Here is an 18,573-nt window from a genome sequence, read left to right as displayed (position 1 = left end):
CCGGTTCCGGGATCCAGCTTGTAGTCAGAAAGTTTGGAGGCGTCGGCGAGGCTTTGGGGCCGGTGTTTGGGGTTCAGGGTTCGCAGGAGGTCTTCTGCTGCAGCCATGGCGGCCTCCACCGCGGCCGGGAAGCAGAGAATTCCCAAGGTGGCCAAGGTAGGCGGCAGCGAGGGGCCTCGTGGGAAGGGCCCGGCGAGAGGGGCTCGCCCCGGGGGTGCCCGCGGCGGGAGAGTGTCGTCCGAGGTGGCAGGCTCGCCCCGCGCGCGGCTGCGGGCCATCCGCAGGGAGGGGGGGGTAGCCGGTAGTGGGGTGCAAGCTCCTGTCGCCCCGCAGCCCCGCCCGCACGTCGGCGGGGCCTGCGTCCCGGGAAGGTGTTTCTGCTGGGGGGGTCGGGGGAAGAGATGGGTCGCTCGGCGGAGGTGACTGAGCCGGGCGCGGGGCGCGGGGCGCCGCACTGCTGCCGGCGACGAGCGGCACACACGGGAGACTCGTGTGCAAGGGCAGCCCTGCCGGGTGCTCCTGAGGCGGAGCAGACTGTGCAGTGGGAGAGGGGGGCTCCTAGGAGAGGGTCTCCGGGGGAAGCCCGGCCGAGGAAGTGACGTTTCGGCCGGGACTCGAAGGCTGGAGGGGTCAGTCCAGCTGAGACAGGGAAGGAGGAGAGCAGATGACGGCAGTTGTGCAGCGGTATAATTTAAGTTACAGTTTATGTTAATTAAACATACATTTGATGTCTGATCTTCCCTTCGGTGGCTGATCCCAAGTATTTAGTATGTAACAGGCTTTGCCTTAAGCCTTTACAGATACTCTCCTTCCAGTCTGTTTCTCCAGCCCAGGTGACACTCTTGAGCCTGTTCTTTATGTGTCTATTTAGATGACTTCTGGAGATAATGCATATAAAGCATGTAGCACAGTGTCTAGTACTTAATGCTCATTAGGTATGAGCTATTATTATCACCATCATCATTTTACAGCACTAAATAATGAGTATTTCTTATAATTCCATAAACTTTTTGGGGGGCAGCGCTGGTCCATTCGAAATAATGTGAGCTGCATATGTGATTTAAGTTGTCTCATAGAGACGTAACAAAGTCAAAACAGGTGACATTCACTTTAATGATGTATTTTATTTAGTAACTGAGTGTGTCCAAGATATCGTTATTTCAACCTGTAATCAATATAAGAAATTTAATTAGGTAGTTTGTCCTTTTTTCATACGAAGTCTTCAAAACCCACTGTGTATTTTACACTTACAGCCCATCTCAATTTGGACTCACTACATGTGGCTCATGGCTATCGTATTGGACTGCACAGCTCTAAGACCTCCAGAAGCTTATATTCTAATGATGGCAACTTACCGAATATTGTCTTGGACTTGAAATGCCATGAAAAATCAAGTGCAGTTACCCACCTGGGGCCTTATCATCTACCTGGGGCCTAACTTGAAGAATTCTGTAATTAGAGATTGTAATGCTAGATAAGATACGGTATGCATCTTGATAAACAAAACCTCTGGTGAGAGTTTTACCTAGGCTGCCTCAGAGTTTTTTATTCAACTAATCTAAAAGGGAAAATTTGTTATTTTGCTACCCTTTCTCTTGAGACTTTCATTTATGGCTTGTTAGTAGCTATCATGCATAAGACAGAACACATCTTTTGCTGTTTAGTTGTACAGAGAAATGGGAACATGTCATACAAAGAGCGCATCTTGTGATAATATATATAAAGTGTGCATCCTAAAAAAATGTTTGTTAATCCCTGTGTGAAGAACATCTCCTAAAAATGGAAATGTCTTGTCCTAAAAGGTAAAAAACAAAGCCCCAGCTGAAGTACAGATCACTGCGGAACAACTTTTAAGAGAAGCTAAAGAAAGAGAGCTTGAGCTTCTTCCACCTCCGCCTCAACAGAAGATCACAGATGAAGAAGAGTTAAATGATTACAAACTCAGGAAAAGGAAGGTCAGTCGATGCGATGTCTTTCAATGTGTTAATATTGTTAAGGATTTATATAGGTCAGCGTTTGAAAAGTTCCCATTGTTGACAGACTACAAGATGAGGTTAGCGTTTCTAGCCACATAAATTATGTAACTTCTGGTTGCCAGATAACTGCATTTTGTTGAACTTTATGAAATATGCCATGAGTTGTCTGTTTTAGAGTATAAAGAAATTAAGTGCACCAGAGACATAATTTTTGGTGCTCAACCACAGATGGGTAGAAGTTTAACAGGTGAACGACTGACAGCTGGAAGAGAGGTGGACTTAGCAAGACTGTGTTATATGCGTTTCTGTCTGTACCACCGCTTGTGTTGAATTAAGACATAGGAAAGAGCCATGAGAGGTCTGGGGCTCTGGTCTGACCTCCTCACTCTAGAATGTGGGGTTATTTTAAACCACTAATTCTGTTGTGCCTACTTATCAGTTGTCCTCGAGTTATGTATGAAATTCTGTGACATTACCAAAAAGACATTACCAGAAACATTTTCTTGTTAGGAGCAAGTAGGGTTATATTACAGTATCAGTTAGTTGTTATGGGCAATAAGAGAAAATACCAGCAATTCTGCTAATAATTCTATATATGTAAAGTTTTCCTCATGTTTGCATGTAAGACTTTAAAGAAACACCTGTGATTGTAATCTTCTGTAGTGGGTTTCTTATTTCTCAAGGATTCCAGGATGTAATTTCTCTTAAATAACAACAAAATGAGTAACTGTTTCAGTACAGGATTAATAGAAAAGGGATGATGTCATTTTTAGTTATTTTCTCTTTAATTTGACCCTTTTTGCCTTCCCAGACTTTTGAAGATAACATAAGAAAAAACAGGACTGTGATTAGTAACTGGATAAAATACGCACAATGGGAAGAGAGTCTGAAGGAAATTCAAAGGTAAAATTGCTAAGCATGTAATTTTGTACATAAAGATGTCATAAGCTAACAGATACAAAAAAAATAGAAAAACTTAAAGTACAAGTAAAAGATTGCGTGTCTGTTAGTAATTTTCAAAGTTTGTTCTATAGAACCCTGGGGTTCCTTTGAGGAGCCTCAGGGACCCTGTGGTAGGCTAATCCTGGGGGATGCAGAGCAGGAGTTTCTACAGGTGGGTCTCACCACCAGCACCCACCGTACAGCAAGAGAGGTGCCGTTTCATCTGCTTTCTCTATATTGGGATTTTTAAAAATAAGACTTGTTCCACTGAAAACAAGTGGCCAATAAGATTAAAATCATGACATGGCCCCTTTCTGTTGTTCAGCCTTTCTGCACGCTCCCAACGTACCCCCTGCCGCCACTGTGCCTGCATACTTGCCACTCCCTGAACACATCATGTCTCCCTACTGTTACACTTTGCTGTTCTCTCTGCCTGGAATGAGTGCCCCTCCCCACCCACCTTGGCCTCTGGGACTTGCCTCAAGTCCCACATTTGTTCTCAGTTCTGGAGTTAGGCTACCACTTAACCTTTTTCACCAGACATCTTTTCCTCTGCTTCTTTGTACAAATCTTGACTATGATGTTTATTGCATTGCATTGTAATTACATGCATGTCTGTCTTTCCCTAAGTCTTTGTAAGGTTCCTGAGAATAGCATCATATATATTCACCTTTTTAAGCCCAGAACCTGGCTCATGGTGGACACCTGATAAAATAGCAGGCACTGCAAATAGTTTGAATAGTTGCTACATGTGTTGTATGTGCTCTTTTAATGCCCTCCAAATCTGGCTTCTCAAGGGCTCGATCCATATACGAACGTGCCTTAGATGTGGACTATCGAAATATTACACTCTGGCTGAAATATGCGGAAATGGAAATGAAGAATCGCCAGGTCAACCATGCCCGAAATATCTGGGACCGAGCCATAACAACCCTGCCTCGAGTCAACCAGTTTTGGTAAGTTTCTCATCTAATAAAATGGCTTTTTGTAGACTAGAAAAGTTCCACATTTCTGTACTTATTTCATTTACATATTTGTAATCACATAGATGTATTTAATTTTACACATATAAGTATGTATAAGTGTTTTTGAATGTCTTATAGTCTACTAAGTCATGATCAGTGTATAATAGCTGTGTGACCAAAACTAAAATTTTGATTGCAATCTTTCATGCATAAGAAAGTTCTTGTTAAACTGAGCAATTTTTAAGAAAAATACTTCTAATGATTCATCCTTTTCAGACTTATATTTTAATAATAAAACATGTTTGATTTAACCTTTAGGGAAAATAAAGTCTTAAATCTTCTTCACATTCAACAAAGTTAGAACTAGAAATTGCCAAAGAACATTTTTTCCCTAAGTAATTTATTTAAGATATTTTTTTATTTTCAATTACAGTTGACATAGAATATTATATTAGTTTCAGGTGTACACCCCAGTGACAAGACATTACATAACTTAATACATGAACATCCCAGTAAACCCTGCACCCATCCAGCACCATGCCTAGTTATTAGAATATTATTGACTATATTCCCAGTGCCGTACTTCACATCCCCATGACTATTTCTATAACTACCCATTTGTACTTCGTAATACCTTCACCTTTTTCACCCAGCCCCCAACCTCCCTTTCCTCCAGCAACCGTCAAAATGTTCCCTGTATCTAACAGAGTCTGTTTTTGTTTTGCTTGTTTGTTTATTTTGTTCTTTAGATTCTGCAAATAAGTGAAATCACATAGTGTTTGTCTTTGTGTGACTTATTTCACTCAGCACCACCCCTGTAGGTTCATCTACATTGTCACAAATGGCGTAGGGTTTCATTCTTTTTACAGCTGAGTCATACTATATATATATATATATATATATATACACACACACACACACACACACACACACACACACACACACTCTCTCTCTCTCTCTGAGTCATACATACTATACTGTATATGTGCAACACATATGTAGCCACTCACCTATTGATGGACAATTAGGTAGCTTCCATATCTTGGCTATTATAAATATTGCAGCAATAAACATATGGGTGGGTGTCTTTTCAAATTAGTGTTTTGGGTTTCTTCAGATAAGTACCCAGAAGTGGAATTGCTGGTTCCTACTTTTCTCTTGTTATAGAGTCTTTGATTTAAAGTCTGTTTTGTTTAGTATAAATATTAATACCCCAGCTTTTCTTTTTTTGTTTCCATTTTTATGAAGAATCTTTTTCCATCCCTTTACTTTCAGTCTGTGTGTGTCTTTTGATCTGAAGTAAATCTCTTGTAAGCAGCATATGTGTGGTTCTTATTTTCTTATCCGTTCAGCCACCTAAGTCATTTTGACCGTGATTTTGTTAAAGGTACAAATACACTTACATGGAGGAGATGCTGGGAAACGTTGCTGGCGCCCGGCAGGTGTTTGAGCGCTGGATGGAATGGCAGCCTGAGGAGCAAGCCTGGCACTCCTACATCAACTTTGAGCTGCGATACAAAGAAGTGGATCGGGCCCGCACCATTTACGAACGATATATCCTTTGGACAGGCCTGAGTGATGCCATACTGTCCTGGTGCTGCTTCTCCCATGGAAATGTAGTAGTGGTCAGGACATGTCATTAATGTTGGCCTAGAAGTCAAGGAGGCAGATTTCATCTTCTTCATAAGCTACATAGATATTTTCTAGGGACTTAGGTTGGTCAGGAACAAAGTTTGTGGTCTGGGTAATTGTTCGAGTTTTTTCCAGTGAGACTTTGGATTTGTTTATATATTGACAATAATGCTATGGTTCCTTGTGGAAAATGATGCACTAAGGCCCTGGCTGTTGTAGCCAGGCCTATTTTTCTAGGGTTTAAGTTGGTCATTAGCACCATTACTGGAGTCCATCCAGAGGTTTACTGTTTACTAATGATGTGATCCCAATGAGTCATTTAATTCCTTTGAGCCTTAGTGCCCATCTTTAAAATAAGAATAAAGGTTTGTACTATGGGCTGGTTGTAAAGATTATATGGTAACATGTGAAAGCACTCTTAGCAGCTGAAGTAGTCAATCCTCATTATTCACTGTTTCCATATTTGTGAATTCTACTTGCTAAAATTTATTTGTAACCCCAAAGTCAGTAATTGTGGCACTTTCACAGTTATTTTCAAGCAAGCACAGAGTGATGAAAAATTTGAATCACCCAAGGCATATGGTCGCAGCTGAGGTGACAGTCTGCCTTGTCTCTGCTGTGATACAGAGATGATCAGAGGATGGAGACTGGAGATGGGGTAAGACAGTGCAGTGTAGTGCAAGCAGCTCTGGCTCTGGGGCTAGTTGGACGTGTTTGAATCCCTTTTCTGGCTCTGGTTTGTGAGCAGCCTCTAGCAAGTCATTAATACATCTAAACCTTGTTTTTTCTGTTACAAAATATCAAAAATAGAATCCAAGGATTAGTAGTTTTTTAGGATTTAAGATTATAATCTATATGAGATATGTTTATACATACTTATTTTCCCTAGGAGCAGTGATTTGGTATTCGCTAACCAAGTAGTCACAGTGGCTTCATGGGACATAACTAACACAAATAATGAGAATTAACTTTACTGTGCAATTTTAAAATCTCAATTACCCCTACTCATTTTAATATTAGTTTAACAAAAGCTTTTATAACACTTGCTGTGTGTCAGGCATTGTTCTAAGCACTTTACAAATATTGTTATTTAATCCTCATGACAGCCCTGTGATACAGGAACTACTCCATTCTACAAATGTGGAAACTGAGGCAAGAGATGAAGTAGCTTGACCAGGGTCTCTCAGGTAGTGGTGGAGGTAGCATTTGAAGCCAGTAGCAGCTTCAGAGCCAGTGCTCTTGACATCATTGCCATATTTGGATGCATTACTAATGGAAATTAATGATTTTCTCAAGGAAGGCAGATTAAAAAATAGACATATCCTATTAAGAAATAAAATGGTCGTTCAAAACTTTCTCTCTTAGGTCTAGTTAGTTTTCTTTTTGTGACTTTTTTTTCTTAATCACTAATTCAAATACTAATGCTATTGAATATATAGTGTAATAAATGCCATGTATTAAGCATGTTCTTTTGGCCAGAAACAGCTAAGAGCTTTACATACATTTTTTCATTTAAAGAGCAATCATCCAGTGTGTTTGATGTTATTTTTCTGTGTGTACAGATGATAAAACTGAGGTTTAGACAAGTTAAATGATTGTCCAGGTCCCATTGCTAGTAACTAGGATTCACCTTTGCATGGCTCCAAACTCCTATTTGTGCCACTACTAAAATATTGAGTAAGCAGTGAAGGAAGACACAGCCCCCTCACCGAGGTGACAGTTTAGTGGTTCTCCACCCTTGTGCGTGTTTTATCACCCCCATAGTCTTAGGACGTATTGTTGTGTTAAGTGGGTTTTGGTGTTGGGTCTTGTTTGCTGGCTTGTTTTTAAATCATGTTGTCTCGCTAGTATTTCTTTAATTCCCCTGTACTTGTACTCGTGCACCCCGATGTTAAGAATTGGATCAAGTATGCCCGCTTTGAAGAAAAGCATGCTTATTTTGCCCACGCACGAAAAGTGTACGAGAGAGCCGTTGAATTCTTTGGAGATGAACATATGGATGAACGCCTTTATGTTGCCTTTGCCAAATTTGAAGAAAATCAGAAAGAAGTAAGTAAACTTCACTCAATTACATTGTAAAACAGCCTAGAAGACATTTCTTGTCGCATCAAGTTCATTTCCATTTTTATTCACTTATTATTGGAGAAAATGTTTTCAAAATACAAAAACATTTCTCAAAGAAAACAGCTTGCATTTGTGACTAAGCTGCAGATTGGGAGCTGAGTGATTATAGATTGTATCATATCTGTCTTAATTTTGTTGTGTTTTGCTTGAAAATTAAGCCTTTAAATCTGGAGTGAAAATATTATCTATAAATTGAGAATGAGTCACTTGGTATCCTGATTAGAATTTTACAGGTAATAAACCTGGGAAACAAAAAGCCCTCAGAACTGAGGATAGAATTTGAAATGAAAACAGATTGTCCCACAAGTAAATCAGTTCTTTTTTTCCATAGTATACATGGAAAATAATCCACTTATTTATTTATTTATTTATTTATTTATTTATTGTTGACTGTATTACAGATATCCTCCATTTCCCCCCCTTTACTCCCTCCACTCAGCCCCTGCCTGAATGCAGGGTCTTACACAGGTCGTAGTAGGGAGTTCAGATTGTATTCTAAGGGCAGTGGGAAGTACTGAAGGGTTTTAGCAGGAGAAAACCTTGGTAGGATATAATTTATATTGTAAGGAGAGCCTCTAGCTCATTTATGGAGATTGTATTGGGGGGAGGGTAGCAAAAGGAGAGGAGAGGAGACTTGAAACGGTCCAGGGAAGAAACGGACATAGGTTGGAGGGGGATGGGGAGAAGTGAAGGGCTGCTGAAGGGGTAGAAATGGCAGGTCTTGATGCGACAGTGAGCAGGGAATGAAAGGAGAGGAATCAAGGAGGGCTCCAGGAATTTGAGCCTGAGCAAGTGGGAAGACCTGGGTTTGGTGGGGAGAAACAGCAGCTCAGTTTGGGACCTTTTAGACAGATGACACCCAGCTGGCAGTGTCAGGTAGACAGTGCTAAATGTGGTTCTCAAAGGAGAGTGTCAGTACTGCCTGACTGAAATACCTCATCAAAAGGGGGAAGAATCTCATTCTGGACATTCGGAGGCCTCAAGATCTAACTTACAAGTCATGATTTATGTCATAACTACTTTCCTGGTCATGACTAGAAAGAATGTTGTGTAATGGGAGATAAAACCATCCTGTCTGCTTTTAGTTTGAAAGGGTACGCGTGATTTACAAGTATGCCCTGGACAGAATTTCAAAACAAGAGGCTCAAGAACTCTTTAAAAATTATACCATCTTTGAGAAGAAGTTCGGCGATAGGCGGGGAATTGAAGACATCATTGTGAGCAAACGGAGGTTCCAGTATGAAGAAGAAGTGAAGGTGAGCGCTGGTGTACGTGCTTAGTTCTGCAAGGATGGTATGCTGGCCACTACCAGCTACCGTAAATGAACAGCGAGATAGGGCTACCAGTGACTATGCCCTTGACGGTGTGTTGCAACAAATGGACAGCTATTCAGGTAGATCGGAGTACTTGAGGCTGAGAGAAAAGGCAAGCAAACAGCACTTGGACTTGCTCTGCCACTCACATGTTGAAAGTCACTTTGATGGCTATAGAAATGGAGCAAAATAAATCTGGAATCCATTTGAGCTTATTTTTGAAAGAAGGTGGAAGAGTCAGGGATTGATCAAAAATTAAAAAAACACCAGTTTTTATACATTACGTTTTAGTTTAACTGCTTGAATGAAAGACTATTGTAGATATGGTTCTATTCTCATCTCTTTACCTGTAATGTACTATTTTGATTTGAATTTAAAGACTAGCATTTTCAAGGTACCTACAAAAGGAGTAAGTCTAGTGTTAAATGAGGTCAGCAAGATATGGTCAAGATAAATTACTATTGAAAAGTCAGGTTTCACAGTTGTGAGCATGGTTTAATTCTATTGTAATTTGAAATCTAGGTGCAATGACATATAGTCACATATGTAAACAAATACATTTACAAAAATAGGCATCTAATTATTGAGTCATTGTCTTGGGGGTAGTTATGCAAGGGGCCTTGCTGTGGGACACCTGGCTAATAATCTGTCCTCTATACAGTAGTTCCCCCCACCCCCTCTGAGGTTTCGCTTTCCACTGTTTTAATTACCCACACTCAATTGTGGTCCAAAAATATTAAGTGGAAAATTCCAGAAATAAATAATTCACAAGATTTAAATTGTGCACTGTTCTGCATAGCGCAATGAAATCTCAAGCCACCCCATTCCATTCTGCCTGGAACATGAATAATCCCTTTGTTCAGTCTCCACACTGTACACTACCCACCTGTTAGCCACTTAGTAGCAGTCTTGGTTATCAGATAACTATCACAGTATCGCAGTGCTTGTGTTCACGTAGCCCTTATTTTACTTAGTAATTGCCCTAAAGCATAATAGTAGTTTAAGTTCTATCATAAATATGTATGTATAAGAAAAAACATAGTGTATATATATATATATATGTGTAACATATTTAACATAATACTGTGTGTGTGTGAATGGTTCAGTACTGTCTATGGTTTTGGGCATCCACTGGGGTCTTGGAACGTATCTCCTACAGATAAGGGGGCCTACTGTATTCCTTATTCTTTCCTATTATAAAATCTCAGGAATGTTATATTTTTAAATGAGATAGCATGTAAAATCTAGAGAAAAAGTTGCTAAAATATAGAAAGTCAGTCTGGTGCCCCCTTTCATTCAGCTCACATAGTCCAGCAAGTATAGCTCTTGGTTTTGTTTTTATGTGTTAAACTTACTGTCTTTCTAGGCTAATCCACACAATTACGATGCCTGGTTTGATTACCTGCGCTTGGTGGAAAGTGATGCGGAAGCAGAAACTGTACGGGAAGTCTATGAAAGAGCTATTGCCAATGTCCCGCCCATTCAGGAGAAGAGACACTGGAAGCGCTACATCTATCTTTGGGTCAACTATGCCCTCTATGAAGAACTGGAGGCAAAGGTAAGAGGGCGGAGTTGCGTGTCAGCTGTTAGTGATTTCCTTACCCACTGTGCTTAAAGCCCCTTGAAACAGGAATTTAGTTTTAGGTTCCATAGGCCTTCATTTCAGTCATGTAGTTATGTATTCTCCCTGTAACATTTTAAATTCTGTATCTGTTGTGGGCACAGGTGAGGTGATTTTTTGTTTTGTTGTATTTTGTTTTTTAAACCTCGTGGCACAAGAAGATTATCACTTGGAACCAGCCCTTAGTGTAATCATACAGTTTCCTGGGCTTTCTCATTAGCGACCATGGCTAAATTGCATGTCCTTGCTTTTCATAAAGGTCAAGTGGGATTTTCAGAAATTGGTCATATATAAGTTAAGAGACAAAGGTTAACTTTCTGCACTGTTGATCTGAGGCCATAAAGCATTTTTGTTTCTTTCTGCTGTCAGGCAAAAAAAACCTTTCTACAGAGAAGCTCTCAGAGTTTGATGGCTCTGTTGTTGGTGATTCTTAAACCACAGTTTGATGGCCAAAGGTAGTTCACACTTTCGGTCATAAATTAGAATCAGGGTTTGAAAATCACAACTTGTGAAAAAATATTCCATGTTGGGGGCTGTCCATTTTTTACTAGTATTAATAAAATTATTAACTAGTAAAATTAGTGTTAGTAACAGACTTCAATATTTTGTGAAAATTTCTTATCCTAATACAGGATCCTGAAAGGACAAGACAGGTGTATCAAGCCTCTTTGGAACTAATTCCTCATAAAAAGGTACATTTGCTCTTAGCGTTCTGTTCCAAAAGTCAAAACCCTGCATCTGTTAACTTTTGAAGTAATTCAGTGAAATAATATTTATTGATTGACTATTTCCCTGTAGTAGGCACCATGGAAAACATAAATGAGATGTGCTCTTTGCCTCTGAAAATAGCTTATAGTCTAGTTGAGAGGACAACCTGTGATAAATAAATAATACAGAGAGTAATACAGTAGAAATTCAGAGGATGGGTAATTGGAGTGGGTGGAGCGGGGGAGATGCACATCCAAGAGTACACAGCATGTGCAGGAAACAACAGCAGGTGTCTTTCGGCAGCTGAGTGGGTGTATGCATGCAAGGGTGAACACAAGTGTATTCTGGAAGTGGCTGAGACAGTATCTCTGCCATATTTCCCAGCACAAGGAACAAAGAGGGATGTTGACCGAGTTACCTTCTAGAATAGAGGTGGCATGTTCTGCCCACTCACAAGCATACCCACAAAACAAAGCAGATTCTAAGTAGGGGCTGTAGGGCCATGTAATACTATACAGCATCTAGATTACTAGGTGTGTTTTTGTTGTTTGTTTTTTGTAATTTGTGAGAAAAGTATTGTCATCTTTGCTTATAAACAAGAAAATACATTTGTCCTAGCTCTGACATTTTGGAGAAATCTAATTTCCTATGGCATTTTGTTAATTTAAATTTAATGTAATTCAATTTAATTTAAATGAGTCTCTTAAACTAGCTGTTGTTGTGCTTTTGTTTTCTAGTTCACATTTGCCAAAATGTGGTTACTATATGCACAATTTGAAATAAGACAGAAAAATTTACCATTTGCCAGAAGAGCTTTGGTAAGTAAAGAAAGGACTGAGATGCATCACTAAGTTCTGTGAGAAGGAAATTAAAATCTTAGTGCTTATGAGTTGTACAGTTCCTGTCAGCAACAGAAATAGTATGCCTTTAAACACTGAGACATGTTAGAGAACGCATGGCCTTTGAAGGAAGATTGGGTGGTAATGCTTAAATTATTCTATTTCAATATGGGAAACTATAGCTACCAGTTATCAGATCTTTCCTCACACTAGAAAGATCTGCTCTTAGATCAGATCTGATCTTTAATAATCTGATCCTGTGCAAAATTTTTGTTGTATTAAACGCACCTCCCTCTTAGCAGCTGTTGCAGAATTTCTTAATAGGATCAAATACTGTGTTTAATTGTAGCTGTCCTCTGATAAGCTCTCTCACCTGGCCGTGGGCAGCAAAGCAGGGTTCATTCTTTGATCACCTTTTTACTTCTGGGAGACTTTATACATCTGACATCCATATTCCCTAGGAGATCCTGAGAAACTAAGTAAAATCCAAAATAGTTGTTCATAGAATTCTGGAACACTGTCTCCTGCTGAACAGGCACCAGTGGGCACAGGCTCTCTTGACAGCTGAGTGAATTAGAGGGTTTCCTTTGGTCTTTTGTCAAAAACCATCATGAACAGTGTGATATCACAGAAGGAAAGGGTGGCTTGCCTTGTTGACTTGCCAAGGTTCTTGCTCAGCAGAGAACAGTTTCTGGTTGACTATGTCCACGCACAGGTTGAATCCACTAAATTACCACAGCAGTTGGTCATTTTCTTTTCTAGGGAACTTCCATAGGCAAATGTCCAAAGAACAAGTTATTTAAAGGTTACATAGAATTGGAGCTACAGCTTCGAGAATTTGACAGATGCCGGAAGCTTTATGAAAAGTTCCTGGAATTTGGACCTGAAAATTGTACCTCTTGGATTAAATTTGCAGAACTAGAGACAATCCTTGGCGATATCGAGAGAGCCCGTGCAATCTACGAGTTAGCTATCAGCCAGCCACGCTTAGACATGCCGGAGGTAAGGGTCTCAAGTTGAATATAATTTTGCTTTAGATAATCCTCTATTACTTTAGACGACCATCTAAGTGTGCATTTTAGAGCATAAAGAAGATCTAACTTCTAGTCTTTTCCACTCAGATGAGGACTTTTCTGTTTTGGAAATAGAAAAGCCAGGGAAGCAGCCCTCTAGCAGAGCAGCACCTCATCATGACACCAGGCTGAACTGGGATATAATGGGTGGGTGACTGGTTCTCTCCCTCCCTTTCTCAAGCAGGAAGCTAAAGGGGATGAGATAGTCAAGGAAACAGGCCACAGGCAACCCATCTGGAGACCAAGGCAGATGGAGGTTGAGACGGCACCTCTTTGGGTTCTCCTGGCACAGTTCCGTGTGGATTGGGCTAGCAGAAGGGGATCTGAGTCAAGCAGGATGTCCCTGGAATTACTGTTGCTGCTGTACTGGAAGTCCTGCCTTTTGCAGGGCCCCAAATTGTCCCTTCAGTATCTAAGCCTGAGCCACAAGGTGGCGCCCAACCACACCTAGAACTAATTTGAATCTAGTGGGAGCCACCAAACTCACTCAGCCATTTTGTTCATCTTGCACTAATATTCCCTTTCATTTAATGGCTCACTGAGCCCCACTACTGCATCGGGGCAGGGCTTTTGTGTTACTAGTTCCATCTGGTGGCCTCAGCTCCTCCACAGCCTGCCAGCTCCCGGGAGTCCTGACCACATCTTGTTTAGACTTGGGCTCCTGCCAGGCTGTACCTATAGCAGGTGGGAGCTGTGCACTGTGGGCTTGTTGAGCTGAGCTCAGACATATCAAGAATTTACAGTGGAGGGAAGGACAGTACATACCGGCTAATCTAGGCCTGTTTTCTCCCCGCAAGTTCGATTGTATGTGGTACGATCAGGACAGTACCTGGGAGACTTGGCAAGTTTCCCAGCTCTTTTTAAGTCCAGCATTTGAAAAATTCCGAAGAGAATCCAAGGCCTTTTTTTCCTCATAATGTAGAATTATAGCCAAGTTTATGGCAGCTTGAAAATGCTAATATTACTTATTTATCCACCTGCTATCTGTTCTTTAATTGTTCCTAAAAGTCCTAGGTTCCTGGGTGTCCTCGGCTGGAATGATAGTTAAGCTGTGCTTTGGATAGGGGCATGTTGCTTCTTCAATGTCAAGGCTGACCTGTTAGGTTGTGTTCCTTAGGTGCTCTGGAAGTCATACATTGATTTTGAAATTGAGCAGGAAGAAACTGAAAGAACACGCAGTCTTTACCGACGATTGCTTCAGCGGACACAGCATGTCAAGGTATTCTGTGCTTTATAGATTCTCTTTGATTTTGCTTGAACCAGCGATCCTGAAGAAATATTTCTATATTTAAGTGTTTTTAAAAATGTATTTATTTTAAATGACTTCCTTGCTTTTAAAGAGAACCTGTTGTCTCAGAGGACGTTGGAATATCAAGCTTATGCCAGGTCAATGTTTATACATGTGAATAGCTTGGACGTTAGGGTTGAATAAAAAGTTAAACTCTTCTCAGGATTTTAAGATTATTTCAGACACCTGATTGGATATAGAAGCAGACTGCTTCAATATATTACTATACTGAAGCATATAGTAAATGTTACAGTCTTTGGAATACAAGAAACAAGCACATTAGTATGTTCCGATGTTATTAATAAGAAATTAGCTTTATTATTAAATGATTGTAGCTAGAGGACATGGTTCATTTGGTTCTATAATAATTTTTTTAAAGGTATGGATCAGTTTTGCTCAGTTTGAGTTGTCTTCAGGGAAGGAAGGAAGTTTGTCTAAATGCAGACAAATTTATGAAGAGGCTAACAAAACCATGCGAAACTGTGAAGAAAAGGAAGAGAGACTTATGCTGCTGGAATCCTGGAGGAGCTTTGAAGATGAATTTGGAACTCTGTCAGATAAGGAGAGAGTAGACAAACTCATGCCAGAGAAGGTCAAGAAGAGAAGGAAGGTCCAGGCTGACGATGGGGTAAGAACAGCCGCTGGAGCTGGTTGTCTCATGCTGAATGAGCAGAAATGCTTTCTGACTTAGAAATTCGTACTTTTTAAGTGGCGTATGTACAGCTGAGAATAGGAGCAGATACCCAGGGTAGGTGATAGTTGCAGTCTGGCCAGTGCGGAAATAGGGTGTATAGTCCTTCCAGGGTGGAGAATGGCGGAGGGTTGGCAAAGGCTTTGTAGTTGACTCTGGGAATTACATGAAGTGTGATATTTTTGGAGCATTACACAGGAAGTTAGGATGGACGGAAATGGAAATCAACTTTTAGGTAGACCTAATCCAGAGAAGGCTTTGTAGGCTATAGGAAGGCTCTTGTGCACAAATGGGCATGATCCAGTTATTGGCATCTTCTGCAGGCAGACTCAAGGGGCTTAGATTGCAGGAGCACCTCTCAGGAGGCTGCGGTAAACAAAGCAAGTGGTGGTGGAAGCTGGAACTAGAGCCATCTTGAGGAAGTGAAATCAGTGACTCACTGGAGGTGGGGATGTTACGGCAGGGATTTAGAATAATTATGCAGATACATGGCTTTCACTACTGGGTAAATAAATATTAAGTAGATCTTTAAAATGTTTAAATCTTAGACTGCAAGATGGAGTTAGAGACACTGAAATCTCCTTGGTTGACTATAGAGGAGCTGTGCTTAGATTTTTAGGATTTTTTTCCACCTGGTTTTTAGCTCTCACTGAGCTACACTTGCACCACCACCAATCCACCAGCTCCTTGTCCACTCCCAGTCTTCAAGGCCTGGCCCTTGTTCTTTCTGTAGTCGACTTTGATGTTTTGTCAAATGAAGATCAGGTGAATTTGAACTCTGGGTTTCCAGTGAAAATTCTCCACTTTAAAGTAACTGAAATGTATGTCAGCCAGATTTGCCTATCTTCTGATCATTTTACTTTCTCCCTGTAGTCTGACGCAGGCTGGGAAGAATACTATGATTACATCTTTCCAGAAGATGCTGCCAACCAGCCGAACCTCAAGCTCTTGGCCATGGCCAAACTTTGGAAGAAACAGCAGCAGGAAACGGAGGCTGCCGAGCAAGACCCAGACAGGGACATTGGGAGTGAATCCTGATCTTGTTCATGCTGGTGTTTTATTATTTTTATAAATTAATAGTTTGGAACCCTGTGACTCCTGTAAGTTCTTGTATATTTTATCAGTAATGAACTGATTGAACTCTTTGGCAGCTACTTTTTGAATGATTTTTTTAAATGCTCTTGGGCTAGTTAGGTGGGTGGGGGCTTGTGAGTAAAGGAATTTTTTTAACAGCTGGATTTCTTTGACTGAATCCAAATATTTTTTATCCACACAATGCATTAGGCAATCTAATTGAGGTAACATTTAGTATCGATTTTAGATGGAAATGCAGGCTTCTGAAAGAATTTTTTTCTAGAAGTTTTCAAGTTATGTTCTACAGTATCTTTTACAGTGTAGTTTTCTCATGCTTGTCTTTTCATAAAGATATTTTATGTGTTTATCTGAAATCTTTAACTTTTTCATGTCTTCAGAGTCATACTTAGTTCATTCCCAGCTGTCCCACTTAGTGATATATAACTCAACCTTTATTTTCAGTTTCTTCACTCATAAAATGGGCTAATGCTTTGCCAACTCACTTTGAAGATTAAATACAGACTATATATAATGCATAGTAAGTGCTCAATAAAATGTTCATTCCTGGCCACTTGCTTAAATATGTTCATTCCTTATAGAGTTGAATGTACTTGGATTAACTTCTAAAATCCTTACTTTCATGGCCATTTATACTAAGTGCTTTTCAAACAATTAATTGGAAAATAATTGACAGTGACTATATTTCTGAAAAGGTCTTTTTTACCAAGAACAAATTAGTCAAATTTCAGTTATGCCCTAATTGTTTTCCCAGACTGGTTAAGCTCTGTAATGGCTTATTTAAAAAATAGTAGTAGGACAAAGCCGTTTTAATAAAAACAACCTGGTACTGGTACAAGAACAGGCCTACAGATCAATAGAACAGAGAACCCAGAAATTGACCCAAACCATTATGGTCAATTAATATTTGACAAAGGAGGCAAGAGTATACAATGGAGTAAAAACATTCTCTTCAATAAATGGTGTTGGGAATGGTCAGGTACATGAAAAACAATGAAACTAGACCACCACCTTACACCATACACAAGAATAAACTCAAAATGGACAAAAGACTTAAATGTAAATAGCAAAACCATAAAAATCCTAGAAGAAAACAGGCAGTAAAATCATAGACATCTCAGGTAGTGGAATTTTTGCTGATACATCTAAGGCAAGAGAAACAAAAAAATAAGTGGGACTACATTAAACTGAAAAGCTTCTGCACAGCAAAAGAAACCATCCCCAAATTGCAAAGGGAACCCATGGTATGGGAGAACATATTTGCCAATGATACATCTGATAAGAGGTTAATTTCCAAAATTTGCAAAGAATTCATACCACTCAACAAAAGGAAGACAATCCAATTAAAAGATGGGCAAAGGACCTGAATAGACACTTCTCCAAAGAGGACATACAGATGGCCAACAAACATGAATACTCAATATCGCTAATCATCAGAGATGCAAATTAAAAACACAATGAGGTGTCACCTCACACCTGCCAGAAAGGCCACCATCAAGAAATCAGCGAACGACAAGTGCTGGCGAGGGTGTGGAGAAGGGGGACCCTAGTACAGCTGGTGGGAATGCAGACTGGGGCAGCCATTGTGGGAAACAGTATGGAGGTTCCTCTAAAAATTAAAAATGGAGCTGCCTTTTGACATAGTGATCCCACTTCTAGGAATATACCTAAGAATCCTGAAACACTAATCAGAAAGAATATATGCTCCCCTACGTTCACAGCAGCACAATGCACAATAGCTGAGATCTGGAAACAGCCCAAGTGCCCATCAGTAGGTGAGTGGGTAAAAAAGCTGTGGGACATTCACACCATGGAACACTACGCAGCTGGAAAGAAGGATCTCGTACCCTTTGGGACAGTATGGAGGGACCTGGAGAGTGTTATGCTGAGTGAAATAGCCAGGCAGAAGAAAGAAAAACATCACATGATCTCACTTATATGTGAAATCTAAGGAACAAAATAAATTGACGAACAAGATAGGACCACAGACATGAAAGCATGAAACAGACGGACAGATCTCAAAGGCGGGAAGGAGGGCTGGAAGAGATTAACCAAAGAACTTATAAGCACGTATGCATAGCCCATGGACAAAGACAATAGGTGAAGGCCTGGGGTCAGGTGGGGTGGGAGATGGGTGGAGAGGGGCAAAGGGGGGAAAATGGGGGACATCTGTAATACTATCAACAATAAAATAAATTTAAAAAATAGTAATAGGTGTGCCATGACAATATCCCATAATCAAGTGTGGGAAACCCTAGGTCAAGGGTTAAGCCTTGTTAGCCAAATCTCTTTATAGGCTTCTCAATGTC

At 40.3% G+C, this 18,573-nt stretch overlaps 1 protein-coding gene across 1 annotated transcript; it reads left to right on the top strand.

Moving 5' to 3' along the window:
* Positions 1-6: 6 nt before the first annotated feature.
* On the top strand, positions 7-16,613 carry CRNKL1 (crooked neck pre-mRNA splicing factor 1). The gene is made up of 14 exons (XM_081150150.1): positions 7-156; positions 1,803-1,955; positions 2,788-2,879; positions 3,716-3,874; positions 5,271-5,437; positions 7,386-7,564; positions 8,725-8,895; positions 10,319-10,510; positions 11,206-11,265; positions 12,019-12,099; positions 12,883-13,122; positions 14,311-14,412; positions 14,861-15,109; positions 16,046-16,613. The coding sequence occupies exons 1-14, from the start codon at positions 106-108 to the stop codon at positions 16,208-16,210; spliced, it is 2,061 nt and encodes a 686-aa protein (XP_081006276.1). The 5' UTR covers positions 7-105; the 3' UTR covers positions 16,211-16,613.
* The last annotated feature ends 1,960 nt before the right edge of the window (positions 16,614-18,573 follow it).

Source organism: Miniopterus schreibersii (genome assembly GCF_964146895.1).
Source record: "Miniopterus schreibersii genome assembly, chromosome: 10".
NCBI classification, from domain to species: Eukaryota; Metazoa; Chordata; class Mammalia; order Chiroptera; family Miniopteridae; genus Miniopterus; species Miniopterus schreibersii.
Note: the sequence above shows the minus strand (reverse complement) of the source record. Positions and strands in the feature narration are given on the sequence as shown.

What these genes read in the sequence shown, in the direction of transcription:
- CRNKL1 (XM_081150150.1), top strand. Translation starts at nt 106, where the DNA reads ATGGCGGCCTCCACCGCGGCCGGGAAGCAGAGAATTCCCAAGGTGGCC. An exon ending in AGTCTGAAGGAAATTCAAAG is followed by an intron (nt 2,880 to 3,715) that starts GTAAAATTGCTA and finishes TGGCTTCTCAAG; the next exon opens with GGCTCGATCCATATACGAAC. An exon ending in AGGTCCAGGCTGACGATGGG is followed by an intron (nt 15,110 to 16,045) that starts GTAAGAACAGCC and finishes TTCTCCCTGTAG; the next exon opens with TCTGACGCAGGCTGGGAAGA.